Raw genomic sequence first — 17,456 nt, 5'->3', positions numbered from 1 at the left:
CTTTATTATAATAAAAATTTGCGAGAAGAAAAACTTTGGCGAATTCAGCATGATGAAATCTTCGAAACTGTTCAATGAACTATTAAACGATTTTAGGATACTGATTCGCTAAATCAAAAGCTTGAAATAGATTACCTTAGGTAGCTGACATAAGCGATTTATGTAAAAGAACATTCGTTATTTCAAAGAAAATCAACCCAGTACATGTGAAATATGCCAAGATAAGTCTGGCATTTCACGCAGTATTGCTTAAATATATGAGGGCATGCAGCAGGCAAAAAATATGAGGGAGAATCTCTCAAACGTTTGCAAACATCAACCCTCCTTAATAATAATTATTTTCTGTTGAAATTATTCATGCAATACTTTATAAGAAAATTTCCTGCATATTAATTTTAGTTATTCATGGAAAATAAATTTTTAACAATGATTTTGTCTAAAAAAAAATATGCGACCTAAAATAATTCAAGGGTTTAAAAATGTTTTTTTGTGTGTATACACGGTATCAGTTATACAGAGAAAAAAAAGTATTGAGAAAAATAACTTTTTGATGTTAGAATAAATCCATGAAACGCTACAGGATTTTTTAGATTATGAAATTTTATATTTTTGAGATAATTTTGTTATCTATCAAAATTATAAGTTTTATAAATTACATCCCCTAATTAATTTTATTAAATTTTTTATCAATCGTTCCTATTGAGAATTGAGATTTTGGCAAGATTATGATTAATTATTTTGGAAGATACGGTTGCCTGGGAATAAGGAACTTCTACAACCCCCTAAGTCAAGGACGATAATACCCTCCTCAAACATTTTACCATTGTATTCAACGTATATTACTGGCCCGTCAATTATACTTATAAACGGCCTATATGATTGAACTTTAAAATTTAATAGGGAAAATGTATTAAATAGTAAAATATAATGTTATACAATGATTATGTGTCAATTTTGATAACAAATTAGCGTAATTAACAAATTAAGTGTAAAAATGTCAATATTCAATAAGTGACAATATATTTTTTTTATAAGGAAAATCAAAATGTTTTAAATTTCATGATTTAAATGATTGATTCAATAAAATAAAAAATATCAATTAATTTAGAATTAGAAAAAATAGATTATAATCTATTAAATTTATTTCAATTAAATATCGATTATTTATGATATAAAGGTGCTCAAAAAAAATTAACTATCATTATCCAACAACATAATGTAAGCAACAAAAACTCTAAAAGTATCGAATAACATTTTGTGTAAAAATTAATTATAGTAAAAATATAAAATTTAACTATTGTGTTTAAAATGCTTGATCTAATAATTAGAAAGAGAGAAAAAAAAAATTTTATCATTCATATAAATTTAAATTCTAAGATTTAATTAAAATTTAAACTGCTTTTATTTTTAAATTTTGTTTTAAAAAAATGAATACGTTGAAGACAATATTCTTAATTAATATTAAATAAATCAAAAAATTAAACAATTGTGATATGAAGGATTTAAATTCATACAAAATCATTTATAAACTAGTGTCCCTGAAATCGTATTATTTATTATTTTTTTCTTTTTAACATTTCATAAATTACTCTTAAAAGTTATTTTTAATGTTTACCTATTACGGTTTAATAGGGAAAAAATTTCGACCACGTAACCTACTCCGCACTTCCATAGTTTTAATTAACCGGTCTCGCTTTGCTAGTTAGGTTCGTACCTTATAAATAATCGGATTATTTTGTTCCAATCCCCGATAATAGCTACTATTTTTTAAAAGTAGCTTTGGCTACTTTTTATAAAAAAAATTTAGAAATAAATTATTTTATTTTTTGCCTATAATGTAATTGCATAGTATATTCTTCTTCTCCTTCTTCTCTGTTTATGGCGATTTCCAGGTTTACCCAAATTGGCCGGGTTTCCCTCTATTTTTTTCCCCATTTTTGACGGTCCTGAGCAACAATACTTGTAAGATTTACTTTTCTCATATCCGCCGCTATCATATTTAACACTGGGTTTAACGTTGTTTTCGCGTAGAAACTCTTATTATGAGATCTCAATACAATTATTTGTAAACAACATATTTTTATTTTGTTATCATTCAATTCGAACATCTTATAAAAAATGTCAATGTCCCTATCTTTATCGTTCTTTTAAACAAATTCTTATTCAAATCGAACATTTATTTTATAAATTTTTACACTTAACTTATAATTTTTTCATTAAAAGTCAGTGGAATATCTATAAAATTATTTAAAAAATTTTAATAAATTTATTAGCTTAAAATAATTTTGTACACTTTTTGGTATTGCATAAAAATATATTATAAAATAATCTATTTTTAAAAAAAGGAATATCTATGAACTTAACGAATAAAAAGAAAGTTGTGATTTTTTTTTATAGAAAAGGATACTCAAATATTCTTATTTTTTATATCGATGATAATTTTGCCAGATTTGAAAAGAAATATTAAATCATTATTTTTAATGAAGAAGATTAAGAATGACATTAACTAATTTTCTTTTCTTAAATTATATATAAATTAATGTATGAGCGAATTTAGTAAACATCAAATTATATAATATCTATCTATTTTATTCATTTTTCACCACCCACTCAGCATATACAAGAAATTATGACTGAACAGTTGACCAATGTGCCCCATTTTAATCAGAGTCATATTTTAATATATGAACAGACCTTTTTTTGGGGGCCGGACTTTAATTTTAAAATTTTTACTCGGGCCAAAATTTTAAACTATTGTGTTTTTCCTAATTCTTTTATAAATATTTTTTTGGGTTCCATTAAAAAAAATCGTACTTTCTCAATTCAATATTTTCTTTTATTGTTTATTTTTCGGAGCGAATTTAATTCTAAGATAAAAATTCGAATCGGAATCTGATTTTTGGGAAAAATAATCGGAATAGGCTTTGTATCCCGTTTCATTTTTTTGTAAATTTATAATATTTCAAGCCGGCTTTGTCATCAGGTCTCGTGAGAAGGATGAAGAGTATTATGAACCACAAATTTTTTTAAAATGCTAAAGAAAGACCATCATTCCAATTGACAATCAGCAATGGCAGAAATAGTCATCGAGTATTTTTTTAAGAAACCATCATTTTATATAATTCTCAATCAACTCGTTATTTAATATTTAAAAAAAAATTAATTAATTGTTCAAAAAATATAAAATTGATATCATTTCAGGCTATACTTTCAACCTTAACTGACATCAGTGGTTGTTACATAAATTATTAAAATTTTTTAACCTAAATTAAACTAACTTATAAAAATAAAAAATATATAAAAAATGAAGAAACTGATTAATTATATCTTTGCTTAAAAAAAACACTACTACTATAATAAAATCAAAGATATCTAGACCCGGCCAGAAATCCGAATTTTAAAAATCCAGGCCGGGTCAAGTTAAAGTAAAATTATTTAAAAAACGAAATTTTAAAAATTCCGGGCTTGTACCATAAGAATGGTCAAAAATAAAAATCACAGCAGGGCCTAAAATTTCGCATATTCTGATAATTTTAATATAGTATCGAACAGAGTAGCGCGCTATCTTTTTTGGTAGCTATAGCTAATAGCCGCTACTTTTTTTAAAATTATTTAATTTTTTAGCGCGCTACTTCGCTACTTTAAAAAAATATAATGAATGTAAGTATAAACATGAAAATTTAAATATAATATCATAATTAATTATAATTTTTATAATTTATTATTTAATTTTGAAATTTAAATATATTTTCAATTTTTAATTTATATTTTCAATCTGTGTTAATAATCTAAAATGGCATCGCCCATGGATATCCAAATCCTTGAAAGTGATTCAGACATGGAAGATTCAATGGAAGAAAATGTATTTAATAGCTCTAATAACGATTTCCCATTCCCTAGATTTGAAAAATTTTTTAAAATAAATATTAAAACAAAATCTGGATTCAAATTCCTGTGCTTAAAATGTAAAAAAAATATATCATCAAATCAATCGAGTAGCTATAACCTGAAGAAACACCTAAAGGTAAATTATTATTTTTACATTATAATATTATTTATTTTATTAGACTGTTCACGCCAATTACTATAAGGAAATAGAGAAACATATAAAAAAATTTGGTATAAGAGAATCTTCATTCAAAAAGACAAATACTATCCGAACCAAATTAACTGATAATAAACATGCCAATATTTCACAAAAATTGGCTGATAAAGTAATTGTTGATTTTATTATTGACACAGTTCAGCCATTGTCCTTGGTTGATAATCCATCGTTTACTATGATGATTAAAACTTTATCCCCTGGCACAACAGTTTTATGTCGCCAGACACTTATGAATAAAATAGCCGACAACTTCAAAGTGATGAAAGATGCTCTAATAGTAGAGTTATTAGATATATCTTATGTATGTACACCGGCAGATAGTTGGACACATAGCAGAAGGTAAAAACTTATTTATATTTATAAATTGATCTGATTAAATATTTTTAGAGCTTCCTTGCCCTCAAGTGCTAGTGTCGAGAGATTATTTAGTACTTATACTTTCTGATCGTCACTCTAGGCTTGGGGATGATAATATTGAAATGATATTAATATTAAAATGCAATAAATTAAAATAAATATTTATTTATATTGCATTTTTTTATAATCTAAACTAACTATATTTTTATATTTATAAATGTTGATTTTTATATATTATTTATTATACATTTACATTATAAGCAAAAAAAAATAAAAAAAAATTTGTTTCATTTGTTTCTAAAATTTTTTTTATAAAAAGTAGCTAATAGCGCGCTACTTTTTTTGACAAATAGCGAAAGCGGTAGCGCGCTATTTATTTTGACAAATAGCTATAGCGGTAGCGCGCTACTTTTAAAAATAGCGTTTAACAACTCTGGTATCGAATCGGTTTAAAAAAATATTGACCCAATCAGATGATCGATGCAGCCCTAATTATATAATAAATATATCATTCTTAACTTATATTATAGCTTCCTCTTTTCTTGATACAAATAAAATCAACTTTTCCTTATTTAAAAAAAAATTCCTTTCTCATTTATTAACTATTATTCCATTTTCAACGGTAAAATATCATTTTTAAAATTGATTCTTAAAAAAAGTAATAATTGATATCATAATATTTGTCCAATATAAAAATTAAATCCTCTTTTTTAAAAAAAAACACCATAAAAAATCACTACAAAATTGACAAATCGATTTTTATAATAAGCGAAAATGTGAATAAGGAAAGAAAAAAAATATGTATTCTGGCTAATTTTATGTGCAACATGTAAACGTAGGAAAAAGTTTTAATTTTTTTCTATTTATTTGTCTCTAGAGACAATATTCAAAATATATTATATAAAAAATTTAGGTTCAGTTATTTCATGATATATGTGTGAAGAAAGTAAAATAAAGTTTATTAAATAATGGATGAATGTTTGTTTTATATGTGCATAACTTTTTATTAAATTATTATAATTACTCGAACTAAATTGTCAACTGCTCGGCTAACAGCCTTGATGGGTTTGCCAAGATCAGGCATAGCTTTTCCATCCTCTGCTTCTTCGTGCAATATTACCAACCTAGAAACCTGAAAATTAAAAAGAAATATTATTTTTTGAGGTCAGAATATTGGGTTTAAATTAAATAGATTTAGTTCGCGGTGAACCTACAATTACAATGAAATATTAGAGCTACAAACTTCAAACCCTCATTAAAAATGCTCGCCATTATCTGACCATGAGTGTTCATTTTATGGAAGTTTCACTGACACATTTTTCTTAAAAAGAAGCATGTGTTAAATAAGCTTACTTCTTTTTTTTTATTTCGAACCAATAATTAGGTTTAGGAAAGGAAAATGAATGATGATAATATTTGTTGGTTAAATCATTATATGAATCGAAAAAGCTTTTTTTTCGCCAATGAAAATTTAGTCTTTGCTTGATAAACATCAAAAAAACCTTTAAATGCATATTATCGAATTCATATTTAAAATTAGAATAGTGAATATTAGCTCAACGTCTGGAACCCAGAACCAAAATAGAACCGGATAAAATACGAGAAACGGAAACAACCCTATTCTTAAATTTATAGGAACCGAACGGGCTATAATAAAAACTGTATCGTTCAAAATATTGCATGATTCAAATTAGAGGGTTTATTATTTAATATTTTTAAATCTTTTTAAAAAAAAATTCATTGCTCATTCATTTAACAGAAGTTGAAAACAGGACCCTCGGAGCCAGGTCAAATATAAGAACAGACTCGAGTCAAATATAAGAACCGACTCATCTTTTTATAATTTTTTGGAATCTGAATTACACCGGACCTCTCTTTAGGCTAGATTAAATATCTTTAATAATTGTCAATTATTATTTAAGCAATAAAATCGAATAAAATAATATAATTGTTAATAAAATGCTTCATGCACCAGAAATATCAAATTAGATCTTTCATTAAATAAGTAAACCCGATTCAAAATAAATTTATCCAAAAAAATATATAAAGTATACTAATTACATGCACAGAAATCCCGTTTAAAAAAAATAATAAGATAACAAAAGACAGCAAATCTTATTTTGGTATATCAGATATTAAACTTACCCAGCGACCATCAGGGCACAGAAATATGTTAAATGAAAAAGATAAGGTCTTCTAGTATGATTAGTTTAAATATATTCAACTAAGCGAAAATATTCCATTAATGTGGTTAGGGGAAAAAAAGAAATTAGAAAAATATCAAAATGACCCACTAATGTATATGATAAAATGTACCCTCACTCTAATTTCACTACGACAAAATACCAAATTTAAACATTCTTCATGTTGGGATAGTTTTTGGAAATAAAATTCAAAAATTAAATTTTTATGTATAAAATTTAAAAAAATAAAATAATATATATGAAAATGGGTGCCCGAATTGTTTTAGGAACTAAGGTTTTTGCAAATGAAAATTCCTATTTTTTATTACTTTTTATTTTCATCTAATGATATTGGCAAACTTTTTAAAAATTTGAGCATCTAAATAATTTTGCCATTTTAAAATTTAAACAAAAAATTTAAATAGCCAGATCCTATATCATGCTAGAATATAGTACATTATATAGAAGATAAAACTAACTAATATACCTTTTTTTTAAATTATATATAAAAAAATGGTTGGTCTTTGTTATTATTAAAAATGTATGAAGATAGCCATTTTATTGATAATTATGTTTAATGAAAATAAGTTTAGTTCTAAAAATTTGTTAAGTGTGCACATTATAGAGCTTAATTAAATGAACTTTTTTAGAAGGAACTCAATTGGAAAAATTTTTAAACTGCATAAGTATGGAGAACTAATTAACCTGTATTGGAGATCTTATTAGAGATTCCGAATCTGGAGAATCTATCTAAGCTACTATGGATATAACCCACTATGCTACTGGTTTAAAGGCTCCTGATGAATGAAGGGTTGAAGGCATATCTATATAATGTTCTTCCTATTCGATTCCCACCAAATTGATGAATTAAGAAATTTTACGAAAACTTAAAATTTACAGATATAAAACAAAGAATTCAAATCAATCCGAACAAACCTATATTAGTTAACGAGCCCAGACCGAACCTGAACCGTTAAAAATGTTGTCTATATGTTATAAAGATGATTATCAATCAATTTTGTTATTTTTCGAAATTAGAGTATATTGTTATTTGATGCGAATAGAAGGATTTTTTAAGGATAAAATTTATTATTTCTCCTTTGCTAAATATAATTTGACTGCAAAAAAAATCTTGAAAATATGTTAATTTTTGCGGCGTAATAATATTTTTTTGCGGAAAATAAATTGCTTTATTTGATATAATTTTAGTATTGCTAAACGGCTCGCTTTGAGCCAATTTTTAAAAATGGCTAACTTAATATTTTAGCCAGAAAAATATTGCCCAAGTCTCGAGATTTTGATAATATATTTCTAGACCTTTGTTCCTTTTATGAACAAAATCTTCAGGCTTACGTAATATTTTTATGGATGAAATATTGAGCTGGGATGTGAACCCGAACCCTCCTGAACCCTTGTATTTTGACTGAACCCAAATCCGGACCCTTTTTAAAAGTGGAGGGTCCAAGGGTTCTAGGTGTCATAAGAATTTTTAAAAATAAAAATAATTTTTTAAAAAATAATATAAATTTTTTAAAATTTTTTTGACTTTTTTTGTGGAATCATTTATTTTATCTACACGTTTTTCTTATTTTCTTCCTGGACTTCCATTTTATTTAGAGATTGATATCATTAGTGTAGGTAATAATATTTTATTATGTAAATTTATGTTATAGAAATACGTTGATTATTTTTAAAGTGAATTGTGTAATATTATTTTAATTTAAATGATAATGTATAACACGTTCATCCTCAATTTGTATGATGCTAGAACGATTATTAAGTTTGAAAGATTTCTGTAATGATTTTATTATAAGAGCATGTGAAGTCATTTTGTCGGAAGATGATTGTTGCCAAATAAAGGACCTAGTGTAATAGTTCCTTTAAAAATAACAATATTAAGATTACAATCAGAACAATTATGTTTATTTGATTTAATATGGATTAGACGCCGATTAGATTTAGAAAAATTTACAGTCCTTTTTATACGAAATATTAGAAAACATAAAAATTCGAGAGCAACAATATTAGCAAAATAGTGTTATATACGCTATATATTTAGACCCTCGATATCAAGTTTTATTGAGTATTGTATTGAGCAAAAACAAATGGCCATAAATCATCTTAAGGATTTATGGCATAAGCAAAACTCCATTATTTACAATATATTGGAGGCTACGACAATACCTATTGGTTGTAGTGATAATAATAATAATGATAGCAACATTGATGATCTTGATTTACTTTTAGATAGAGAAAAAAAAATCAAATTATCATCAGATAGAAAGGAGGATCAAAAAATGCCTATTGCATCTTTATTAGTAAAGTTCTCAGAAGTTAAGAGAATAAATATGGATATAAATATTTTAAGATTCTGGGAAAAAAATTCTTCAATATATCCAGAATTATATATCTTATCTAGAATCTTCATGGCTATACCGGCATCGCAGGTACAATAATTATAAAGATAACTATCTATTTTAGGTAAGGGTATACGTGAATTTTCATCCGTAAAATATATATTGTCTAATTTACGTGGAAATCTCAAGGATGATATTTTAAAAGATATTATGATTGTGCAATTGAATAAAACATTTAAAATATAAATTATTTCATTTTTTCATTTGTAAATTATAAATATGTATGAAGTATAATAATAAATGAATGAAAAAAAATCTTATTTTGAGTCATTATTTTTATGTTCCCTATCCCTGAACCGGGTCTTTTCAAATTTTATTCCTGTACCCGGACCAGGACCCTTTTTTTGTCGAAGGGTTCACATTCCTGATATTGAGTTAGCCGTATTTGAAAATCGACTCAAAACGAGCCGTTTAACAACACTATATAATTTATAAATTGGCGCTTTTATCTGCAAAAAAAAATAAAAGTTAGTTGCTATTTAAGTGGTAAAAATTTTTTAACAAATGGGTGTATCTCTATTGTCTAACAGTTTATATGACAAAAGATTTTAATTGGTTTTTAAAGGTTCAATTTCAAACCTAACCTAATACCCGAACTATCCATATTACCAGAACCGAAACCGATATTCGTTATGTGAACTTAATTCCTAATTATTATTTTAATATTGTATGACGCTCTATCGGAACTTGAAAAAATAAATTTTTTTTTCAAATCATCATTATTCTAACTTTTTTTAAAAAGATTATAAGTTTAAGTTGTTTAAGTTTAATTTAATTTATTATTTTAATGATTTATTACGATATTATGTTAAACAAAGTATAATATGAAACTAATTATAACTACTTAAAATTCATCCATTTTAATATAACATTTAAGAGATAGATAGAAGGGCATTAGATAAACTTTCAAAAAAAAATCCTCGAAAGATATATTAAAAATTTATGCTTTTTTATAATAATAAAATATTTATTTTCAACTATCACGAATAGCTGAGATTGGTGAATGGTGATAGTAATAAAATAATCTTATTAGCCTTTCATATGGCAACATAAAGAATTTGCACTTAAGCTTTCACTGATATAAAATTTCTCTTTACCTTATAATTTCGAATAAAAAATATTTATTTATTGACAAGACAACGTTGCAAATTAAGGGAAGCAGCGTTGCTCTGTTATATGATTGCAAACTCGTGAGGCATATTTTTTAAAAATAATCATAAACATTGAAGAAAAAAATTATATTATTAAAGTGAACTATTTACAAAATATGAAATAGGCTGTTTAAAATGAGAAAAAAAAATTCATAATATCCAAAACTTCACTAAAGCTTACATTATTATATGATATTTTTTAACATAACGGCAATATAAATTATGACCGGATTTTCGAATTTAGTTTAAATAGAAATCTGCAAAGGCCTATCTGGCCAAGCTCAAAATATAATTTTTAGGTCTAAGCGAGCGACATTTGCAAAATATATTGCCGATTAAAAAAATATTGGCAGGCCGGTTTGGGCCAATTTCTATTTTACAATGGCTATTTTTCCCTTAAATTATGCGGGTATATAATGTTCCTAAAATGAATTATTCGACGTTATAAATATACGATTTATAAAATTCGAATCGAATATAGATAAAATGATTCGACTAATAATAATTATTTTTCATTTATTTAATTCGTAAATATTTATAAAATTGTAAGTAGTTCGGCATGTCCCTCGTGGAAATTTTTATTTTTTAAATTATAACTATATTTTATATATTTGAAAAATTTAATTTTTCGTATCGAATAACTATTATTAATAAGTATAAGTATGCGATTAAGAAATTATTAGATTTCGTATTTTTGTAGTTCTAGCTCAATAACAAAAAAAGAGACAAAATTATACTTAAATTGTTTTAGTTTCATTACGTCTGCTGATATTTTTGTGATTTAAATATTGGAGATCACAATATAATTATGCAAATAAAGGATTATTCTAAATTATAATTTAATCTTATGGAAGAATTAATACTAAAGAATTGATTTATAGAAAAAAATACAAGGTGGATAGAACACATACACAGTCGATGATAGTAGTTACTTACTAATTAGATTCTTCATTAATCAGAACAGAAGAAATTTTACATTCCTATCGTATCGATGTCTTAACTCGCTTTTAAATAAATAAAAAAATTGCAACCAATTAAAATAAAATATTCTTTTCCTCCCCAAAAGTAAAAGAAAATAAATGAAACAATTCCATGAAGAAAAACGAACATATGCTTTGATTTTGAAATTCGTTTATAAAAAGCTGATATGAATGAGTTTATTATCACAAAAATAAAATAGAGATGTGCATTAAATTATATAACAATTGAAAATGAAATTTATTGTAGAATTACATTATAAAAATGGATAAATAAAGGTATGCAATGTAATATATACAATACAGTAATACTATGCTTTATTTGACACATTTCCATACATTTATAACATTTTTCTTATAAAATTGCGTAACTTGTAAAAATATTGATAAAAATTTTTATTTGAAAGTTGTTACATACATATGGAAATGTTTTACAAAAAATATTAATGCAAGTAAAAATATTTAAAAAAAACTAAACTCCTTCGTGGCATTCATTTTAATGACAACTAACTAACAAGATAAGTCACATTATTTAATTATGAAAACAAATCATTGATTTATTGAAGGCACATTACATTATTTATTATCACTAGAACTGGACAAATGATTTATGAATGAAGCATGGCATATAAGGCTAATGGCACACCCTGTAAACGGGTTGTCCATTTATAATTTTCTCATAAAATATTTAAACCCATCATTTATTTATTATATATATAAAAAACTGATGTTTTCGTATATTGTCTGCCTAGTTGATGAGTGCGTTGATCACGAATCTAATAGAACTGGGTTCGAATCTAGCAAGGGTCATGTTTTTTTCTGAAGCCAACTTGGTGGTTTCGTATTTGGGGGTAGGATATATGGTAGATCAGACTCCACTACGTGATTTTGTTAGTTTATATTGAAAAATAGGTGTTATTACATTTTGTTAAAATTTGGTAGTTGTTTAGCAAATGGTTTGATAGAGTAAAACTACAACTGATTTTGATCGATTATACAGCTTCCTATAAAATAAACTTTTTAAAAAAGATTTATATTGATTTGTGATTTATTATTTTTTTGAGTTGTTAATGCTCCTTTTTAAAAGTAGCCAATTCTCGCTCCTGCCCCTACCTTCTCGAAAGGAGCTAGCTCCTGCTTCCAAATTTCTAAAAGGAGCTAGCTCCCGCTCCTAGTAATGGAGTGTCACTCCATAGCCGCTCCTTTTATTTTCATTTTTTTAGAAGGTACACGAAATAAAATCATATTTTTTTTATCAAAAAAGTTTTATTTATATTAAATGATATATCAAAATATTTATAAACTTTTATTAGCTCTTAAATGTAAAAAATTTTCTAAATTTGAATCTAACAAACATCCACGCCTTTCCCCTAAAGCCTGTTTAGTAATGTAAAACAGGCGCTTAACAGGAGCAATAGAGGGAAGCGGGGTATCGTATTTTATAAAAATATTTTTTAATTTAGGTTGATATCATTATTTAAAAATATTTGTCCAATATATTATCTTTGATCAATTTCATAGAATCCAAAAAATCTTGCAAATCATTACAGGATTCCTGTGAACTTGTAGCTATTATTGCATCAGGAACTTTTAAAATTAATTAATTTGTATTATAGTTCCATATTTAGTGCATTTTTTATCCATTACCAATTTTATTTAAATGCAGTTTCATCATTATAAACAATTGAAAATCTATAATAAAGTTATCTAAATAGATAATTTATTTTTTATCATAAACTTTGTTGGCAAACTCTAAATCTGCTAAGTCATTTATTTTTGAAGTAAGTTTAGAAATGTTTGGAGTTAAAAAACCTATATCCATATGAAGCTCCCCTTCAAGGATTTTTAAAGCTTTTGCCAAAGGTTAAGCTAACATTTATTTATTTCAATAAGATTTAATGTCTACTTGGATATACTCTTTAATAAATTTACGTTCTTGAGAGTTATAACGTTTAAGCCCATAGTTATCACATAAAACTCATCAAGGTCTTTTTGTTAATTTAATATTTTATCTAACAAAATCATAGATTCATAATATCAATTCCATCTAAAGGAATTTGGGCATATCAGATACCTAACCAATTTTTTGACAATATTATCTGCCATATTAGTAGACATAATTTGTTTATTCCATAAAGATTGACACTTTTGGAAGGAACTTATATTTTAACTGATTAGATGAAAAACCAATATAAAACTCAGTTTAACATTTAATATTGCAAATAATTAAATAAAATAAAATTTCATTTTTATTAAATTTTAATTAACAAATAAATAGATTTATTAATATTTTAAAAATAATTTAATATTAAATTTAAAAGAGTAGTGGAGCAGTGCTCCTTCACTCCAAATCTAAAAGGAGCTATCTCCCGCTCCTGGGTTTTAAAAGGAGGGGTGTTCCAGGAGAGCCGCTCCTATAGCTCCACTTCTTAACAACTCTGATTTTTTTAATTATAATTTTTTCCTAAAAGGAAAGGAACCTCTACCAAACATCTCAAATGGTTTAAAATTAATCATTCAAGATTATATTTATTCTATGTTATGCCTTGAACTCCTTCAATGACATATAAAAAAAATTTTAAAGCCAGTTTAAAAAAAAATGATGCAACTATTTTTAGATATTCTTACTATATAATGTAAAATTTAATCAAGGTGGAAAATATAATTTTTGAGAGGGTAATTTATTAGTAATAAATAATTGAAGATAATATAAATATATGTAATTTCAATTTTATATTTAATAAATTTTTTTAATATATTTAAGCTTAAATAGAGAATTTTATGAAATATATTTAGGTTTAAATGAAGAATTTTATGAAATATTTAATTTAATTTTATTGAAATCAAATTTTTTATTAGTGGCTGATAAAAATTAAAAAAAAAAAATTTATGTAAATAATTTTATATTTAAAAGTTTCCCAAATTTTTAACAGTTTCTCAAATTATTTTTTTACCAAAAACTTTTGTTTTGAGAAATAAAGATACTTATTAATTATATTTTGAAATCAAATTGGGAACGTTCTATTAAGGATTGGCAAATTCGTTGACATTAATCACTTAATATATAATAATAAACACTGTTATAAAAAAAAATATTAAGTTTCATTGTTATATTGAAAAACATTTTGTAGACCAAATTGATATATTAAAAAATTAATTTTTTACCAATGGAAACTTTGGTAAAGATATAACTTATTAGTTAACATAAAAAATTGGATTAAATCACAAGCCTCTATCTTGTAATTGGAGTACAACAATGCATTTCCAAATTAACATATAAACACTTTACTAGAATACATTTTGAGTGCTTTCAATGTTGTAAGCATATACTATTTAAATAAATTCTTGATATACCATTTTAAATATATTATGTTTATATTTATATTGATATTGTTTGTAGATATTTATGGTTATATTAAGATTTTACAATAAATTCACAATTAAATTTTACTATTATAAATTAAGATAGAAAAGGCAATTAATAAGGTCAGTAAAATGCATAAAATAAGACATTCTAAAAAATTAAAGAGTCAGGTGGATCGTGAATCTCTAGTCTATATGGATTGTATAATGAAATTAACAAAATAAAATATACGAAATTTTGTAGATATGGATATTTATAAAAATTAAACTAACCTGATCAGCAACAGGCCCTAAAATATTTTCTATAGTTTTGGTGTGAAAAGATGGCATTATAAAAAATTGTTATAATTGATAAACATGATGAACAAATTTTGCAAAAAAAGAAATTTTAAAAAAATTAAAAGGCGAGGTTGCATTTCAATTATTATCCACTAAAATGTAGCGATATACTTCTTCGTTTTACTTTAATAAATTTATAGCATTTTTCTAAAACCCAAATGAAATTATAATAATAAATATGTTGATATCAAAAATATAAATATAACTTTTGGTATTAGATTCTATTAATTAATTAGGTAAAACGATGTTCTTTATATTTTCTACTATTATCTTCTTAAAATTAAATAAAAAACAACTAAATAATAACTTTAAAAATATATAATACTTTAAATAATAACTTTAAAAACAAATTTTTCTTTTACAAAATTTTCTTTTACAAATTATAATTAAAAATATATATTAAAAAACAAATAAGCATATATTAAAATGAATTAAAAATAATTTTTTTATTTTTATGAGTATGTGTTTCTTGGAGATTCTCAGTGTTGTTAGAGCATCGTAATATTGTATCCGTTATCGTATCGAATGGTAATTTTCGATTTAATTTATCAAGTAATAATTGGCCTGGCCTGACCTAGAGCGGGTTTTTTCCCCTATGATCAAATTATTATATATAACTAATGTTGTTAAACGGCGTTTTGAGCGGTTTTTTAAAAACAGCTGACTCAATATTTCATCCAGAATAATATTACGAAAGCCTGAAGATTTTGCTTGTAGAAGGAATAAAGGTTTTAACATTTATTGGCGAAATCTCATGTCTTAGGCAATATTTTTCTGGCTAAAATATTGAGTGTCGTTTTTAAAAATCGGCTCAAAAAGAGACGTTTAACAACACTAATTATAACTATTATTTTATTAGACATTTATATACAAAACAAATTTATTTTTTGATCCAATATATGTATTTTTTTTTATTTTACTTTTTGTAAAAACTATTTAAAAAACAAATATGTAGTCCAGTTGCAGGACTTCACACATAAAAAAGCATTTGATTTATGGCTCTAGATTGCTTTCAAAATTTTGCTTCAGATTAAATTTACAGTAATGTGATAATATATATCTAACTTGCGTTCCGAACTAGGCCTATAAAAAAAAGAATTCAATAATTGTGCAATTAGTATTTGTTAGTGAAGGTCAACGGTCTAGTCCTATCGGTCTTAGACCGGGACAATCTTTTTTGAGGACCGTGGTTTGGACCGGTCTTTTTATTTTTTATGGTCCAGACCTATTTAAGTTTGCTTTACTATTCAATTAATATAATTTTTTTGTATATTTTATATTTTTCTAGATGAGTTATTTTAGATTTTGTTAATTTTTATTTACAATATGAAAACCATAAGTTTGTCCAAGAAACATTTTACTTATAGTCCCAATAAAAAACATAGAGTATGTGTTCACTGCAGTACCAAATTTAATGTATCGTCAGCAACAAGTAATAAATTGTTTATAATTTTTTAAGCAATAAATTAATTAAAATAAGCAGTATTATTAAAATATTTTAGTTATTATTTATATAGTTCTATTTTTTCTTAAGAAACTGTCTGAATAATTCATTGTCAAAATAACTTAACCTTATTCATAATAAAATAATTAGGTACCTTAAGCAGACATCTGATAAAACATAAAATATATACTAATGATGAAAATGAAAATATCTCAAAAACACAATCTACTCTTAATTTTAATATGCCCTCCACAAGCACAAAATGACTTTCTTCAATACCATTGGATAAATTTTATTGTTTATATAATAGTCTTATATTTAATAAAATGATAAAACAAATTAAATTAGGTTGAAAAAATGTGTTACCACGGTCAGGATCGATCTTTTTCTTAAGGACCGTGGTCCGGTCCGAGGGTATCGGTCTAGTCCGGACCGTGACCTTCACTAGTATTTGTACGAATCGAATAATTCATTGTTCGCATGAATAATAGAATGATTATTCGATTCGAAATTTATATTTTAAGTTTAAAAAATAGAAATGTGATGTTTTAAAATGACACTTTAAAGACTCTATTGAAAATAATTGTCATCAGCGTACAAAATCTACATAAAATAACAAGCGAAACGAAACTAAATTATTTTATAACGTAATCCAAACAAAACTTGGTTAAAACTTACCCAAAATTGTTTATAAAAATATTTATTCTAGGAATTATGTTATATCTTCTAATTATAATAATTATCTAAATCCTTTTAATATACTCAAATTTATTTGAAGATAGTGTTCAATAATCACATTATGAAAAAATAATATTGAATTAAAATTATATGATCAAATTTGTACTTTTTAATTTTTTTTGGTGATAATATTAGAGGAGTTTTTCCCATTCATGTAGTGGTGTAATATGCAATATACATGTAAATTTTTAAAAAATTAATTAAATTATGATTATTTAATTTAATGTTTTAACTATTGAAAAATATGCAAAGGAAATAAAACAGAATATCAAATATTCATTTAGTAGGAAAAGATATTTAAAAATTTACTTGTGTATACAAATGAGAAAATAAAGTATTTATAAAAAATTTTGAATAAGAATATTTACAAATAATTTAGAAT

The 17,456-nt window shown here is 24.8% G+C and overlaps 1 protein-coding gene across 3 annotated transcripts in view; it reads right to left on the bottom strand.

Annotated features, from left to right (window-relative positions):
• The window catches only part of LOC135925920 (vinculin-like), a 31,104-nt gene extending 16,142 nt beyond the window's left edge, over positions 1-14,962 (bottom strand). For all 3 annotated transcript variants that reach the window (XM_065461500.1, XM_065461502.1, XM_065461501.1), the window contains exons 1-2: positions 14,827-14,962; positions 5,487-5,594 (exon numbers count right to left, since the gene is read on the bottom strand). In XM_065461500.1, coding sequence (XP_065317572.1) covers positions 5,487-5,594; positions 14,827-14,883 — 165 coding nt within the window. In that variant the 5' untranslated portion in view covers positions 14,884-14,962. The remainder of the gene's footprint in view (positions 1-5,486; positions 5,595-14,826) is intronic.
• Positions 14,963-17,456: the final 2,494 nt, after the last annotated feature.

Source organism: Gordionus sp. m RMFG-2023, chromosome 3 (assembly GCF_954871325.1).
Source record: "Gordionus sp. m RMFG-2023 chromosome 3, tfGorSpeb1-WG-v2, whole genome shotgun sequence".
Lineage (NCBI taxonomy): Eukaryota > Metazoa > Nematomorpha > Gordioida > Chordodea > Parachordodidae > Gordionus > Gordionus sp. m RMFG-2023.
Note: the sequence above shows the minus strand (reverse complement) of the source record. Positions and strands in the feature narration are given on the sequence as shown.